Here is an 18,618-nt window from a genome sequence, read left to right as displayed (position 1 = left end):
TGTTGACTCACAGTTAGTAGTGATTTACAGAGCACATACTTTAACTACAGAAATCTTTCCACAACTGCAGGATTTATGTATTCATACTAGGCATGTTGATTCTCAAGTTTTTCACAGATCAACTAGTCATTAGTCACTAGTAGTGATGCCACAGTGGGGGGAATTTTCCCAATGACTAATAAACTTGTGACAACACCGGTGTTACCGGTTACTCCAGACATTTTACAAAATAAGATATTCGTCAATGACACTCATCCGTGGAACACTTGATTTGATCTTTAACATTAGATTTTTAGTTTAGATCTTCCCATAATACAGCCGGGCTACGGCGCACACAGACGGGGGCGAGCCAGAGGACGACCGCCACTTAGAACCAGAACTCGCCTGCCATCCAGAGAGAGAGACACACCGAGAGCAGGCTGAGCAGGCAGAGAGCGGGAGAGTTGTTGCCGAAAACAAGCACCGAGACCCGGAGACATGAGAGAAGCTGCCCGCTAACAGCTAGCGTTATGTTTGTTTACAGCAGCAGGATGGAGAACAGATGTCTCACTCTGCTACTTTTTGCTGCGACTCTGCTGCTGCTGCAGACGCTCCCGGAGCAGACAGTCAGTTTATAATTGAAGCGTCTCTCGTCCAAATAAGTATTGATAACGCTTGATACTTTACAAGTTGGAGTTTTTCTATTTGATGAATGTGGGCGCTGATACGCGAAAATGAAATAAATGGGTTTGTTTCTATAGACAAAAGCCAAACTATGATATGGGCGGTGGGCAAGTCATGTAATCTGTGTATGTTCCAACACCGTGTAACACCGGTAACATCAACCACTGTGGCAAGCCTAGTCACTAGTCAGTAACACACTCGATTCCAGATTGAGTGATCGCACAGAAAAGGAAGCAAATATATATGAAACAGATATTAGACAACCCTGATTATAAGACATACAGGTAAAACATGAAATACTTCCACTGAAGCAGAACATGAATAGTACATTTGTGTAGTTTGTTCTATCAGTCACATACTTGCACTCTCCTGTCAGACTCTTGGATGCAATTAAAATGATTTTCTCTGGCAGTTAGCATTTGCCTCGGTGTGTTACTGCAGTTCGACTTTTTATTTTTACTCATCAGGAATTCATTTCACAAACCGAATCGGGCTCCCTGAATACTTACTAGATGCACTATAAACTAACCAGCCTTGCAACAATAAGGCTACAAACAACCCATAACGCAACACTCTCTGTAGAAGATATCTTCCTTTCAAAACAAGTATCTGATGTCACGAATAATACTAAGTGCTATCATGAATGCACATCACAATGCATGCTCTTCTTCTTCTCTTTTTTCTGCAACACCATTACCTTGCTTCAACAAAGGATACTTTTGCTTCTTTTCAGCCAAGCATACAGTATACTCTCCAGACTGGAGTGTATCCAAATATAGGAATTGAGTGACTGGACCACATCTGTTAGCGGCCAACACAATAAGCCACAGACTGCTATTAGTCTAATAATGTTCACTGCTCCAATAGGATTATCTCTAATGGTACAACAGACAAGTGCATTTAAAACCTCAGTGGAAGTGCAGAGTCAGCTCTACGCTGCTTACAAGATAGCTATTAAGACATCGAGCGCAATATGATTTAGTAAGCGGCGTGACAAAGAGTCATGTTCCATCTCCTCTCTCACCTTGACGAAGTTGTCGGGGAAGAGGCCCCTTTTCCCATTAAGGTCCCCCTCCATCCAACCATCCTCCTCTATATAGCGCACGTTCTTGATGATGTCGCCCAGTCGCAGGGTCAACTCGTCCTCATGGATCGCCTCGTAATCATACTCCACCACAACCTCTGATCCACAGGAAAGGAAAAACACAGAGGGAGAGAGAATGGAAGAAAGAGAGGAAGCCGAATTAATATGTTAAAGTAATATTTAAAATCACTTTTATATATAAATATATCTACACTCCTGCCCAGTAATAAAATAACAGTGACTAAACATATAGCAGTTGCTTGTTTGTTGAATCTTTTTACTGTTTCATTATTATGTGAATCTGTGTATTGTCTGGTTCTATCACCCATCATCATTTGAAGATAAACACATATTATTTCCAAAACACAGACTGATGAGTAAAACAGAGCAGGTATCAATTGCAACTGGTACTTTCCGGAACAAGAATACATTTCTTCCTCTGCATCCACTACTACTGCAGTTGAGTGATTGCACACACTGCTCAGAAAATGTGTATAAGGCACTGTAAGTTCAAAACAATAGACCAAAACGATACAATATGTTTTAAAAAGCCAATTGTTTTAGTATGCGCATTACAATTACAAGATAAGGAAGGAATGTCAAATCAGGCGCAAATGCTTAGAAAGAAGTAACATTGTGTTTAGTCTCTATGATGGGAAACACAATGTGCTTCACAGCCCACAGAAACATCACATCACAGTGATCTAATCTTCCAAACTCAGACTAAATATGGAAGTGCTAATGGTGGAAAAAATCTATTGACTCAGCTCTGAGGATGCATGAATGTCTCGGTCAGAGGAAAATAAAAGGTCTTTATTCACAGGCCAAAACCTGACCTTTAACCATGAGGTTACAGGTCAGGTGTACAAGTTGCCTACTCTGTAAAACAGCAATCAACAAAAAAACAACTAGAAATAACACCTCATGGTTGTAAGCCTTCGCCAACCAGTCAAGTTGCTGTTTATATCCATGTCTGTCCAGACTCATAATATTTGTAGTGAAGACTTTGAGGGAATTTAATAAAAAGGTATTAAGTGTATTTTCCTTGTATGTGTTCACATTTGGACAATAAAGCTAATTCTGATAGAAGACAGTTGTAGCCATGACAGGAGAGAAAGCTACAAATTCTAAAACGTGGATGCTTCACATGCATCTTCAGTCCAGCAGCACAGAAGATCTAAACATTCACCACAGTTTCAAGGTGGGAACCAAGATTAGTGTCACCAGTTCGGTTAGCATATGAATTCTTGAGTTATGGCCTGTGAGGTCACAGCGACCTATGACCACCAAATTCAGTTCATACTTGTGTCACAATTGACATTTGTGCCAAATTTGAAGAAATTCCCTCAAGGCGTTCCTGAGATATAGCGTTCATGAGAATGGGATGGAAGGATGGACAGACAACCTGAAAACATAATGCCTCTGGCCCTGCTTTTAAAAAGTTACAAGGTAAAAAAAAAGGTGAAATAAAGTTGTTTTCTGAAAGTGAGGCAACTCAATTTGATTACAAATAGTGATTTCTCTTGAAAATTCCTTTTTCAAGCTTCCAAGCAACTGAAAAAGATGGAGAGAAACAGCCAAAACAACACTTGACTTTCGATTTGGCCATAAATACACTTCCAATCTAGACAAACAGAGAAAGAGAGAAGAAGGCAAAACAGACTGATAGCTGCCTGACTGCTCCCAGCGCAGCAGGTTAAGCAGCCTCTAAAAATAAGCGGGCTGCAGAGGACTGACTGGTACTGAGGTATTTTACTATGTGATGTGGCTCTTTAACACATGACTCATAGCAAAGACACTCCACTGGTATGACAGCCAAAACAAAACAAAACAAAAAAAACACGCAGGGTACACTGCAAACGCACACAAACCTGGACATTCATTCAATCAGCGCTAAAGTATGTTGTTCAAGCGAGATTAACTGGTGTAAAACTTGGCTCAGCTTCACCTGTTGGTACATGTGTCAATGTATGTGTATGTGTAGTGCATGTGTGTTTGGCTCTGCTCTCCCTCTGACATCATCAACCTTGGCCCAACATAGCAGCCTGGGCCGAATTCCAAGGAGAAATGGGCCCTGACCGATGATCTCAGAACAGCTTTCCCTCCCTGCATCACACGCTCAGTCATTAAGACTTTGAAAAGAGGATAAGAGGAGCAGCGGTTAAAGGAGAAGCAGACAGAAGAGTGAAGAGCTCGCTGTCTGACAACCATGCTCTCTGCCCCACTGAGACAAACGTACTTTCACTAACAGGGTTGTCTGCAGTGTGGGGTGAGACAGCCAAACACACACAACAAAAATCAAGACTATTGTTTCATGTGAGTAGCAGGCCAGAGGATATGTTCTTTCTAAACTTTGCATGCAAACCCAGGAGCCACATTATTTTAGACCTGCAACAATTAGTCCATTAATCGATTAGCTGATTGACAGACAATTAAGTGCAAAGTAAAGAAACCAGAAAATATTATCATACGACAAGCTGGAATAAGAGAATTCTGACATTTCTTCTTAAAAAAAATGACTCAGAATGAATCATCAATTATCAAAATAGTATTTTATGAGTCAACTGAATATCTTTGGGTTGTGGTCTGTCTAGACAAAACGAACATTTGAGGATGTCACCTTGGGCTGTGGGAAACTCTGATCAACATTTTCAGACATTCTATAGACCAAACAACTAATCGATTAATCGAGATCAGTATCATTTTACATGATACTAGAGAAATCCAGGGATGCTCAAATCAGACTTTTTAGGGTCAGTGTGGATGTGATTAAAACTAATCATCAATTGGTTGCTGTTCTTGTAGGTAAAGAGGTGCTTGAAAGTTTGTGAATCCTTTAGAATTTGCTCTATTTCTGCATAAATATGACTAAAAATGTGCAAGTCATGCAAGTAGATATAGAGACATCAATTATACAACTGAGATTAAAATCTTACTCTTGTTCATTTATTTGAGTAAAATGATTCAAGTTCTCCTACAAGAACCTGAAAAGGCCACATTTGAAAAAAAGTGCTATCCATCTTATTTTTTAAGTTTTACCCACAACCCCAAAATATCATCTCTATTTATTTTGCTATATTCTATAACATTTGGGAGTTCAAAGATTAAGATCAAAATTCTGGGCTGATCTGACTCCCTTGCATGCCTCTCTGGATGAGCTCAGAACACCTGGAGGAGTATTTTGACAGATGGCATTTGACTGAACAGGTCTTGTTGATTGTGCAGCAGGCAGCTCGAAATACATTCCTGTCACAGTGACTTAAGGGTGGTGCATACTGCATCAGAGCTGCTTGTTGGAAAGTCGAATAGCTTCAGAAACCCACTCCCACTCCCCACACACACACACACATCTCTCTGACATCAGATTAAGGGAAGCTATGCAGCTGCTGCAGTATTGATTTTTTCCTTACTGCACAAATTAGTGAAGCCATTCAAACCATCACAGTAACCACCATAAAAAAATATTTAAACCTAAGATGTTATAAAATAATTGGTTCCTAAATACCATGCTTGAATATAAGGCAACCCTGATTATAAGACGACCACTCCTTTTCTCCTTTTTTTGGAAAAATACTTTTTTCCAAAAACAAAAGGTAGTTCACATTTATAAGACTGCCTGTTTGTCTTTTTGAGATCCTTATTATCAGTGACAGTGGTATTTGGCAGCTTGACATATTCCATTTCTGCAGTAGACACATCGGAAGACTCTTTGGACTCCTTTTCACTCATCATTAATTTATTTCCTCCGTGGCAGAAAAACACATTACATGAGTCCTCAGAAACTCCTGCAGGTTAAAGTGGACTAACAAAAACACCTTTAGTGCTGACTGACTCTAACACACTCACTATAAACAGACTTTAAGACACTTGCTAGCCTAGCAACAATTAGGCTACAAACAACCCATAATGCAACACTCCATGTAGGAGTCAGTTTTGCAACAGTACTTTATCCTTTCAAAAAGATTATCTGATGTTGTGGAAAAGTAATTGTCTAGACCCTGAATATAATACAGTAAACCTTTTGAATGCATTAATTCCTGTAGTAATCTATTCTTTATAGCATCTATGTCTAAATGTCTATCTTTATTCCAGTGTTGTCATTAAGAGACTGACTTTGCAGAGGGACTATTGGTCGTCATTGGACAGGCACGTCATTCTTTATATGAAGCCTGAGAGAATAACTAATGTCTCATCACCTGAGCTGCTCATTCAGCAGCGAAGCAGTGATCAGCTTGACTCTGCAGTGGGTGTGACATGATTGCATTACCGCAGTAATGCAGTAACCACGGCAGCTCCATCCAACAATTCATGTAACTTTCTGAAAATACCAATCTGATGTTCACACCAACCGCCAGCTGTGTAGAGGGGAGTTTAAACTTTCTCTCTCTCTCTCTTGCCCTTTCTTCATTTATCCATTCTTAACACAACTTTTTTTTTCCACTTTTCATGTGAACAATCACCTCCAACGCTGTGAATGCCTTCCAGGAGTCTGAAAATGTGTGCCATTATATCCATGTTAAAATCACCACCTAACAGTGTTGCCGTTCAGAACAACTATAAAACACTTGATTTCCAATGAGTCGCACAAACTAGCCCCGATCAAGCATAACCCAACCCCCTACCCTGTGAACTGGTTATACGAAACCCTGACAACTCCAAAAAAAAATGTTCTTTTAAAAGCTTAACGTCTCAGCCTGACTTGCTCTTAACATGCCCCTGCAGGACCCCAGCTTCCACTAAGCACCAGCAGCCCAAACATACTCTTAATGTGCCTGTTAATCATAAGGAGTCCTGCCTCCGTCCCACCACAGTCTCAGATCTGTAGCCCTTCATCTCCAGTTTGGAGGCGATTACGCAGACATATGGACCAGGCAAAACAAAACGCTTTTGAATTACTGTGAGCCACACTCATCTTCTCTGTCAGTAAGGAGTCCAGCTACTATCCAGTGGCGTCAGTCTCTCTCTACACACACTTTCTGGCCGACCAGCACAGCAGATCAACATTAGATAAGACTATTTATAAGCTTAAAAACTAGTCTGCTCTAAGCGCTACACTGTAACCGAAGGTCCAGACACATGTGGAGCAGTAAAAACACCACACAGACATACACAAATAAACAACCGAGCCAAGGCCCCAGACAGTAATTTCAGGCTATCTGTCCATGTAACCACAGGAAGAGATATGATCCGCTGTAGTAAACAAAACAGGACGCAAAACTGACAGACAGTATCATACTCTGCTGAGTTAATGCAACACACACAGGCCAGTCACTCTATTCCCTCTATTCCTCTTCTTTCAGATGATTGGATGTGGAGCAGAGGGACTTTCTGCAACCGCATAGATTACAGTGCTTGAGCAACCACACAAACACACCCTGCCTGAGAACACAGGCCAGCTAAATCAGTAACATTTAAATCACTTCTTTACACACTGCTATACGCTTACCTATATATTATGTTTTGGATTTTGCCCACTGAACTTTTCTTTATACCAGATAATAAAGTTAAACTTAAATTGTTGTTTTCAGTGAAGAAAAAAACAACATAAAACCATCAACCACCAAACCATGAGAAGTTTTGTTTTCATTTTCTATTCAGTTTAAACCACTTCTTCAATTTATTTGATATTTGATAGCTCAACAAAGCACAATTAACACTAACTAGCACTAACTGATAGTGTGCAGTCAAAGCCATCACACTGACTTTGGGGAGCTTTTCCATAGTTTGGAGTGAAATGCTGTATAGTGGGAAGACTTATGTTGCTCTCTTAACCTAGTTAAATTAAACTGTATTTAATGTATTGCAGTCATTCATATTTTAATTTAATTTTTATTTCAGTTCATACTGTGCCTTGACAAAACATACAATAGTCATAATTAAAATTGTTAAAATGGACTGGTTGTAAAAAAGCACAAGAAAGGAGGCAGCATTATTCAGCATTTATACATCTGTGCTTTTATTTCTTATATTTCTGATCGGCAGACCTCGGCCTGTATTTGACATGAGAAGTGATCTTGGCTTAGAAAAGGTTGGTGACCACTGACATAGATGAACTATGATGGTCACTTCCCGGGCTATAGGTGCTTTTACCCACAAACTAGGGCCACTGCTACTGAATGAGTGCAGTCAGTGATAGGTGTTGGCCTGTGAAATACCGGCAGTGGGGTAGTGGACTAAGTCTTCTTGGTTTGTTCCTCAGAGGAAATGCCTTTCTAAATACATTAAACACAGCCAAAAACAGTCAGCGTACAGGTGGTGTGTATGTGTGTGTGTGTGTGTGTGTGTGTGTGTGCGTGCGTGCGTGTGTGGCAAGAGCAAACTTCCTGCCAGTTCAGTGCAGTCAGGCGGCAGCGGGGGGATTCTGGCTTAAATAGTTCTATTGACTTATGAAGTGGCCCAGAGGGCAAAACTGAGACGTTTCTTGGGAAATGAAAGTGAGGGAAAAAATCCTGCTAACAACAACAACAACTACACAGTAACCTAGACTACGGCTATTCAAGGTTAGATCACACAAGGGCCTTCGATCAGTGTTTACCTTCAGGTTTCTGTGAGGGTTGGAGGATTACTTTGTTCATCCAATCCTGGCTGCTGTCCCAGGAACAGCTTCAGTGCCTCAACTATGATATTCATACTGGCTTATTATTAAGCTTTTCAAGCCAAAGTAAGTACATGCCATGTCTTCTTGAGTGTGAGGAAAGCTTACACTCACTGTAAGTTGGTAATTGACAAATAATGAATGTGTTTAAAGCCAAGTAGGGCTGCAACTAACAATTATTTTCGTTACCAATGAATCTGACGATTATTTTCTCGATTAATCTATTGGTCCACAAAATGTCAGGACATGGTGATGCTGCTTCCATGCAGCTGCTCCTGACTTCCGTGAGCCTCTCCATCTACACCCTCTCTCTTCCTCAATATTCTGCCCTAACCTCTTCATTTATTTCACTGTCTACATTGTTATTCTGTGCTTAGTCCACAAATCACTAGATTCACTATATTTCTTTCTGAAACCAAACTAGCGTTAGTGAGTAGCCTTTCGTTGCTACTCTGTTTACTTAGCTTGGAGCTTAGCCTAGCTTAGCAGTTAGCTATGTGCAATCACAGACAAAGTAGCCTCATTAAAACAATGGTGTCTGTTCCGCAGTTGCAGATAGGATGTGTCTGCTAGAGGGATGTGTCCGGGAGTTAGAGCAGCTTTTTTTGGCTAACGCTACCTTAGACGTGACAGGCACTCCAGACAGCCTTGTTGGCAGATGCAGCATTGTCCCTGTTCAGCAGCGTGGGAAGGCTCGCAAGAGCAAGTTATCAGTTGTGTGGCCTGGTTTGCAGTCACCTCTTCCAACTGCAAACTGGTTTTCGAACCTTGCCGGCCCTTCCTGCGGGCTAGTGATAGGAGACTCCATTACCCACGGTGTCAGATTAGCTTTGCCAGCCGCAGTTCACTGTTTACCTGGGGCCAGAGTCTGTGACACGGAGGCTAATCTGAGAGTGCTGGAATCACGACGGGATAATCAGGGAACAGAGGCACACAGCACCGCTACTTTCAGCAACACTGTCATTCATGATGGCACCAATAATGTTAGGATGAAGCAATCCAAGATCACAAATGTCAGCCTAGTCAGGACATTTGCGTTTGCCAGAAAGATATGTTGGGTAGGACGGAGCCCAAGTAAAAATGTTCTAACCAGTTTGAAAGTAAGCCAAACCGGACCAGACATACCGAATTTTACTACTAGGTGTCGCACGTGACTCATCTGCTCCTGAGTGAAACATAAGAGAGATTTAAATAGTGGTTATCGTTTGATGTATTTCTTGTATATTATAATGTTACAAATGTTGTTTGTTCTCAATTCAATGTGGCAGTAATGTCACTGTGACACTGTTGTATAAGAAAAACTACTCCTAGGCTATTTGAACTCTTGATCTTGTTTCTATCTGAGGGTTGTTTCTGACCTCTTGGGTTAGCTAGAGATATCTTAGCCTTAAGCCTACTGCCTTACAAACTGTGTGGATGATAAGGTACCTAGACTGAGCTAAATTTGAAGGATGTTCTTGTTTGAAGTCACTGATCATTAGGTATCTGTGAGATCTGTACGACCATATCCGCTTGTAAGAAGGTGTAACACTTTGTGGAAGTGTCCATTTAGGGACCTTTTAACTTTGCTTCTGGAGAGGTATAAAGCTGTCTGCTTTGTGTTTGCAATCTTTAGAGAAAGGGCCGGCTGAACAACATGCTTTCACTCCAAAAATACAAGATAATTATGTTTTTGTTTTGTATTTGGACATTTGTATAATTGTTACTGATTGTGTGATGGATTGTACAGTGTCTACAACTGCTTCAGTGGTTATTACTATTATTATTATTATTATTATTATTATTATTATTATTATTATTATTATAACAGTAATTACAGCTTATTACTAATGCAATATTACTCATGCAATTCAAGTTGGATTTGGTTGCTGATGTAGAATGCTTTTTAATTTGCCAGAACATCTCATAATGACAAATGCCGGTTTGATCGGTTTGCATAAAATCTAACTGGTTTAAGCATGTACACCAACCGGATAAACTGGATACCCACCCAACCCTTGAGTCGGCATCGATTAATTGTCTCTGGTCCGTTACCCATAAGGGGTAAAGATGAGATGTACAGTAGGCTCACCTCAATGAACCACTGGCTGGCCCACAACGGTAATTAGCAGGGATTTGGGTTTGTTAATAATTGGCCTTCTTTCTGGGGCTGCCCTTACCTGCTGAGAGCAGACGACCTTCACCCTACTGGGAACAGTGCCGCTCTTTTATCTAGAAATACAGACAGGTTACAGACATTTAGTTAGACTTAGACTTTAGACTTTAGACTTTAGGGACTTAATCATTCGGCAGGTCGCAGGTGATTAGAGAGTCTGCTAGGTTTAAAGAATCAACTAGTTTAGTTAATGTGTCCAGCAAGGGAATTTCTCACATATAGAGCATATAGTATAGAATATCAGACTGATAGCTTGGTTAGTATGTTGACTTGGTGAAAAATATCAATCACTGTTTCCCAAAGGCCGAGATGACAACCTCAGATGTCTTCTTTCATCCCCACCAACAGTCCACCACCCAAAGATCAGTGAAGACTCAGTTTACTGTCATAGAAACCAACATATTGACATTTAAGAAGCTAGAATGAGAGAATTCTGACATTTTTTTCTTTAAGAATGACTCGAAAAGATTAAATGATTATCAAAATAGTTGGCAATTAATCCAAAATTTGACAACTAGTTGATTAATCGGCTAATCATTGCAGCTCTAAAGCCAAGTTTTCATTGCTACATCATGAAGCTAAACAGCTTGCCTGCATGTCTCCCTGGTAGTGTTAATGTACCAGTGTGGATCTGCTCATCATCCATGGCTCACATGATGAACAGTACAATATGACGATTCCATCCTGTCAATACTGTCACATATCACTCAAATCTTAATCTAAATATATCTTTTAATTCTAAACAAGACATTCAACTCACAACTTTCAAAAACAACACAAAGCCACAGCAACACAAGTTATTCTGCTGTCCTTCCATGAATGCAGAAATAGGACAAAAAGCTAAGAGCTGTGGCCAAAAGCACATCTACTAAATGGTGTGCTGTCAAGCAGATAATGAGACTAGAGCAAGAGTCTAAAGACTTACCAAGAGAGAGATGAGATAAATAACCAAGGAAAGAGAGGATGCTGAGAGTCCTGCGGCACCCCTTGGTACTAGGACACAGACTGGCTGGTAACTGTTACAACAGTTTTCAACTGCAGCTTAAAAATGTTTTGCATAATTTTCCTGACGTAGCTGGAGACATGTCTGTAGTAATCATGTAACAGTTATTTGCATATCTAATACATACGACACATGACACAGGCTACACTTACGGACTATAAAGACTGTCTAAGTACCTGACGTCAGTGTCTTTTCCTGTAGACAGATATTAAAAAGAGATATGTAATCAACCCCCTTCGCCCCGGGAACTTCAGCAGCCTTTCCATGCCCCTACTTGTGCATAGAAGATGTGAAGTGAGACATGAAAGTACTAAAAACATTTCCATCCACTAGCCTAAATACCATGTTTGACTCACTGATGGGAGTGATAAAGCCAGTGCAGTGTTTGATTCTTGAAATGTACATTGAGAAACTCTATTTTCCTGGCTGATTATTGGAGATGTCTCTGCTGGGACTGTTAAAGATTAGTGAGAGATAAAGCTAAAAAAGGAATTAAATAAGAAAACACACAAACACACAGTAGGAAATACTCTCTCATTAATAGTGGCATGACACCTAAGCCTTGGGGAGTGGCAGCTGAGGATTCCTGACATATTTGCTGCAGCTGAGACACTTGGTCAAGAAAGAAGGAGAGAGAAGGATGATCAGAAGCCAAAGGACTCATTCTGCAGCACTTTGAGTTGAAGCATGCTCAGTGTGTCCTTGTATGCACTGTTTCCTCTGCACATATACTGCTGTATGCCATCCACAACCAGCAATGCATATTAGCTGTGATAGTACTGCGAAAAGAACAGCTGATTTGGGATGTCTCATACTGATTTACTGCCTCTGATTCCTTAAATATGAAGCAGTCTGATACAGAATCCAATTTAATATAATACGTTATTATGTTTGTTAATTTCTCCCTACATAATGCAGCTGCACACACAGCTGAGTCTCATCACATTTAACTCACGCAAATAATACAAACAAATCCCCCCCCGCAGATCACAACCACAGCTGGTTAATACAAACTTTAAACCAACTTCAACTCCATGCAGACTCTATTGAGTAAAACCTGTGTCAATCTGACTTCCGCCTGGTGTCTGACCTGTAATTCTCATGGTGACTTTGGTTGTTAATGTGAAGAGCACTCACAGTGAGATTGAATCAATCAATCACCTGCTGAGTAGAATCAACGGGATCTTGACACATCTCATCTGTTATCAATGTAGTTAGTGGACCGTTTCAACAGTCGCCTCACTCATTAAATACACCGCCTTTGCGGTGTGACGTCATGCCACTGCTCCTTTTCCCTGAACTTTAATAACCCTAACTTTATGTTTTATAGAATTGTAACTGTTTGTTCTGATTTATTCTGATTTTTGATGAAGAAATCATTGTCAACTTCAAGGTAGCTGTGTTGTAAGTACGTAAAGGAGTCACAAAGTGCTTCACAATAAAAGACAAAACAAATAGAAACAATACAAGAATAAATCAAATTGAGTTTATGGCTACAACTAATGATTATTTTCATTATTGATTTAATCTGCCAATTAACTTATCCATTACTCTACTAAATTATAATAAAAGTGATGTATTGATATTGCTCATTTTATTCAACATCTGTCCAAGTATTCAGTTTTATATGACAAAAAAAAGCAAAAAGCATCACATTTAAGAAGCTGTAACAAGTTAATATTCGGCATTTTTTTCTTGGACAAAAACCAATTAATCATAATTAACCGTAATTTCCTGTCGATCGACTAATTCATCAATTGACTGATAGTTATGGAGATAAAAGTAAAGAGAACAACACTCAAAGGCAACAGGTGGGTGTGGAGCTGCTTTTGAAAGGCCTCCCCAGTGTCAACAGATCTTAGGTCCAACAGGAGACAACATAAATGTTAAGAGTCATGACTTCAAGGGGACCAAAACCTTTCAAACCATACATTATCCTGTACATGTCAAACTAAACTGTATGTCTACCTGAAATGAGACTTTGTTTGAGTTATTCCAATCACAGAGCATTTTGTTGATATTACTGCCTGTATGCAGTTGTAATATCAAACTGTGTGTGTGCTTGTCTATTGTATCTCCAGCATACCTCCATCATGCCCAGTCTTGCTTTGAGTTGTCTTCTTACTAGATACAATTTATCTTTCTTTATGCTCCTCTCACAGTCAGTTAGGCAAATTCAAACAGTGGAAGAGTTAAATCAAGAGACTGACTCAATTATTGCTCACTATAATTACAAGTATTGAATAAAGTTGAGAATTTCAGTCTCACTGAACATATCTGCAGGTGTTTTCACATGGATTTTATTAACTCCTATGGGTTATCTTTGCTTTCAAGTGTAGCAAGTGAACTCATTAAAGTAAAGCACAGACGCTTCCTGTCTGTATGCCAGGTCAAGGTTCAGAAGAGGGATAGGAACTTCCAGGTTATTGTTTCCCCTTCCTCATACAACGCTTCCAGGTAGAAAGTCCATACAATATGCGTCTTACATAAGCCTGTGACAGACAGGAGGATGTGTAGTGGAGGAGGGAGAGAGAAGGGGGTGGAGGGGGGGGAGGAAGGAAGGAAGAGAAAGAGAGGAGGGGGGGGGGGGGAAATACTCAAGGCCACGCAGGCGAGCTAGCTGCCAGGCAGACAGTGTAAATCAGTGAGCTCTCTGTGCTTCTCTCAGTCACTCACACACACACACACACAATCAGCAAAAAGGAAACTCATAAGTGCTTCTTTCCCGCTGATATGAGAGGCAGCTGATATGAAGGGCAAAGTCTTACTGAGAGAAATCAAGCGAGACTCAGAGGAGAGCGCAGTTGTTATTCTAAATGACAGCCTCCTGCTCTCCTTTGTTTACCCACGGCACAGTCTGTACACAGGTGTGCTTTATTATCAACGCCCTGCCACACATCACACACACGTGGAAGCAACACTTTGAACAAGTCTATTAGGGGAAGGTGATAGCTGGTCCAACTTAAAAAGGTCAGTCCACCTTAAGTGGGCCTGGTCAGGTGAGGCTAACCCGTTGTCACTAACCTCCGGACTAACCCACTTCACATTAATCAGCAGGTGGCAAGCAAGACAGAGGAGCCTAAACTGTACACACATTGTACACACACACACACACGTCATAGCCTCAGCTCTGGTTGCCAGCCTCAACGTCTCTCTCTCTCTCTAAGACTCAATATGTCATAAAAGACTGAGAGGACACATGAGTGTGCAGCATATTACACATGTAATAATGAATATTAACAGATCAGGAAGCTAAGTTGTTAGAAAAGACTTGGACTATTTAAACTAGAGCTGCAACTAACGATTCTTTCATTATCGATTAATCTGTTGATAGTTTTCCCGATTAATCCATTAGTTGTTTGATCTATAAAATGTCAGAAAATAGTAAAAAATAGTAAAAATTGTTTCCCAGGCCTAATGTGATATCTTCAAATGTCTTATTTTGTCAACAACCCGAAAGATATTCCATTTACTGTCATAAAAGACTCAAGAAACCAGAAAATATTCACATCTGAGAAGCTGAAACCAGAGAGTTTGTGGAAATGTTTTTTTCTTAAGAATGAAAACGATTAATCAATTATCAAAATAGTTGGCGATTAATTGAATAGTTGACAACTAAATCAATTAACCGACCAACAGTTTCAGCTCTAATAAGAAAGTAATAGCATCTTGTTTCAAGGCACAATCAAAGATTCAAAGGCGTATCCTCAGCAAATTTAAAAACACAGCATTGAAAGCTGGCATAAAAGTCCTAAAATCACAAAAATATAAGAGGATGAAGTGTGTGTTTTGAAGAGATTTAAAGGGAAATATTAATCTGGTTGACGTAATTTCCACATGCAGGCTTTTCCACAGTTTAGGCATCCATCACCTTAAGCCTCACATCTAGTCCTTGTGACTATGAGAAGGGCCTGGGACATAAGGAGGAATAATGTTAGAAATATCATGATGGCAGATACCTACTCTTTCACCACTGAAGCAATTAATTGATCAACAGGAATTAATTTATTTTTGATAATTAATCATTTCAGTCATGGATGTGCCAAACCTTCTCTGGGTCCATCTTCTCAAATGTGATAATTTTCTGTTTTTCCTTATTTGACAGTAAGTTGATTTTCTTTGGGTCTTAGTCGGATGAAACAAGCAATATGACAATGTCACCACGAGCTTCGGGAAAATGTGATTGACATGTTTCACAAATTTCTGACACCAAATGATTAGTCAAGAAACTATTTGGCAGATTAATTGATAATTATAATAATTGTTAGTTGCAGCTCTGGCATGTTTGCCAGGAGGCAGAGGGAGTGGAGACGCCTTCCACATAAAGTGACATCAAAATTCCTGAAATGTTTTGTCAGATTCCGTTTATCATTGAAGAGAACACCTGACTTTCTGCAGCACAATCAGTGTAGTTTTGTCATATCGAGTCATTTTCTCCTGTAAAAATTTACAAAATTACAGTATATTAATGGGAGCAAACTTGGTTACTGTTATCACAAATGCACCAGATTAGCCTCACTAGGTGAACTGACCTTCAGTAAAGTTACAACCAGGGTGGGAAATCAACACAAACCACATGCTGGCAAACACTAGCTGAGGCCAGTGAGGTTAATATTCAGTCAGACATTTTGGCACATGTCCAGTCTTTGTTTAGCTGGTTCTATGGAATCCCACAGTGAAGTTAGCTGAGACAGAAAAGTAATCACAACGTCCCCAGTTTGAGTCCAGCCAGGGACCTTTGTTGCATGCTAACCCTGCTCTCTCTCCCCTCATTTCCTGTCTCCTCTCTAGTCTCCACTATAAAAAACAAATGGAAAAAATGCCCCAAAAAATACAAGATTGAAGAACGACTGCTTGGCACAGACAAAGCACTAGTATTTCCAACCACTTACTGCTATAAAGCAGAATTTTATTTTTTTGTGGATTTTAATCGATCAACCAGCGGCAGAGTGCATGTAGTTCGAGCACAGTTCAGAGAGAGCAAACACAGAATGCGAGGGGCTCACACACGCACAGCTCGGACATGTTCAAACACAGCGGAGGAAAGGCATACCACAGTGAAGAGTGCAATGCATTAGAAACTGTTGAGGTATGAACACATAATCTAAACGTAGTCTCCATTTAGGACACAAATTTAGAAGCTTGTTTCTGGTGAGTTGTCAGATGCTTTAATGAGTTCAAAAGAGATGAAATGTTCTCCTTAGTTTACGTTCTTAAGACATCCACAGTTGGTTGCATGATAACCTTCTGCACTGTTTGTGCTATTAAGTACAGTGTTAGTTCATCAGTGTGGTCACACTGACTGTGAGCATCAATTTCTCAGAGTTAGTGCCGCGTGTTAAGAGAACTGTTCTCTCTCAAGCAGTACCTTTGACTTAGAATATCTCAAGCAAAGTCTCTGCAGCATCAGGAGGCAATGCGAGGCTGTGCGTAAAAACCTGTTTTACAACATGACAAAGTTCTTGAACAAGTCCTACTGCACACAACCACACAAACCACAGACTGCACATCTAGAGAAATGCAGTAACTTCGGCAGGTTTCAAAATACAGTTCAGAAGCTTCGCAATACACACACCGAGATCAGAGTGCTTCCTCTACACTCACACAGTGTGACCACCACAACAACTACTCTGTGTGACAGGATAAAGTAACAACAGTGCATCGCCCACTTCTGCTGTCGCTTTGTAAACTGAGTAGAACTTCAAAGATAGGAAATTTCCTTGGCTGTGACTACAAAGTTTGACGGTGAGATACCTTGATCCTATGATATCTTCAGACTCAGGAGAACTGAATCATCACCCTGACAATCATGCTAACTTTAATGGTTATAGCACCACATCAAAAATAGATCCATTGACACTTCTGGTCCATTGATAAGAGGAGAAGTGAATCATTATCATGCATTTGGATGTGAGAACTTTACAGTAACAGTGTCACTGTCATGGAAACAATGTTAGTCACACATCAAAGACATACTAAATCTTATCTATTTTTACCATCAGTCTTACAGCAAATTTGCAAAAAGGGGGAACCTAGCCTCTAACTATTTTTAGAAGAGGCTATGCTGTGGGGTTATTTCGACACAAATAAACTGCAACCAACTTTTGATAAGCCAGATAAGAATAAACTGGGGAATTTCAAGCTTTTCTATTGGTTTCAGGGCTGTAAATGTTTTTTTTTGCAGAGGCCGTGTTGACACCAGCTTTGAGGTAGCTCATGTTAACGTTAGCAAGAAATGCAGCCAAATGTAAGGATGGAGGTGGCGTTATCCAGGCTAGGCTAACGAGCGAGCTAACTTTTAACTGCCTGCTGATAGCATTATTTAAGACACTGACGCTCGGGTTTAAAGCGTTACGTGGCTTCGACTTGCTCTGTATGTTGTGTCGAAAAGAAATAGCGTTGTACATATAAACATAACACAAGCGCCACATCATGGAAAACTCACCCATTCCTGTCCTTCGCACCGCCTCGCTATCAAACGTTGGGAATCTCGTATCCAGCAGCCGCGCTGCTAGCTAGCTACACGCCAGGTAGATGTGTATATAATCGACCACAAAGTGTTTTTTTGTCGATTCGCAGCCGAAAAAGGAGTCAAGTTAGTCGTATATCCATTCGTCCTTGCCCCAGCAGCAGCCTCCCCACTTCTCTCTTGGTGGTGCTTCAAGAGTATTGTGCAGGAAGTTCACCAGGAGTCTCCACCTTTCTTGGACTTGCCTCCACGGCTTGCTGGTGCTGCCACCAAAATACTAAACAGCAGCAGGAAACTTCGCGATGTTTCAGGCAGGACAGTCCCGCGAGAGGAATGTTTAAAGGAATGTTGATCCCTTCCTTGTATTATTGTCCCACTCAGCAAGTACAGTAACATGCCCACTCTGTGTGTGTGTGTGTGTGTGTGTGTGTGTGTGTGTGTGTGTCTGTGTGTCTGTGTGTCTTAATTCACTCAATCCAGCTTTTCCCAACTATTATGACATGTGTGGGTGTTTTCTTACTGTCCCACGAATTAGTAGTGTTTGAGGAAATTTATGGGAATGGGAAGCAATTCTACACCTAATTAAAATTTACAGTTCAAATTCTACAATCATAACAACTGATAATGGCTGATAAGGCCTCATAAGTAT

General features: G+C 40.4%; 1 protein-coding gene across 2 annotated transcripts in view; it reads right to left on the bottom strand.

The window, feature by feature from the left end:
• cd2ap (CD2-associated protein) overlaps window positions 1-18,249 on the bottom strand; it is a 66,858-nt gene extending 48,609 nt beyond the window's left edge. The window contains exons 1-2 of one of the 2 annotated variants that reach the window (XM_067571631.1): window positions 17,946-18,249; window positions 1,688-1,845 (exon numbers count right to left, since the gene is read on the bottom strand). In XM_067571631.1, coding sequence (XP_067427732.1) covers window positions 1,688-1,845; window positions 17,946-17,949 — 162 coding nt within the window. In that variant the 5' untranslated portion in view covers window positions 17,950-18,249. The remainder of the gene's footprint in view (window positions 1-1,687; window positions 1,846-17,945) is intronic. The other variant, XM_067571632.1, reaches the window with a different exon arrangement.
• Window positions 18,250-18,618: the final 369 nt, after the last annotated feature.

This window comes from Thunnus thynnus, chromosome 18 (assembly GCF_963924715.1).
Source record: "Thunnus thynnus chromosome 18, fThuThy2.1, whole genome shotgun sequence".
Taxonomy (NCBI): Eukaryota; Metazoa; Chordata; class Actinopteri; order Scombriformes; family Scombridae; genus Thunnus; species Thunnus thynnus.
The sequence above is the reverse complement of the archived record's forward strand: the minus strand, read 5'-3'. Positions and strand labels throughout refer to the sequence as shown.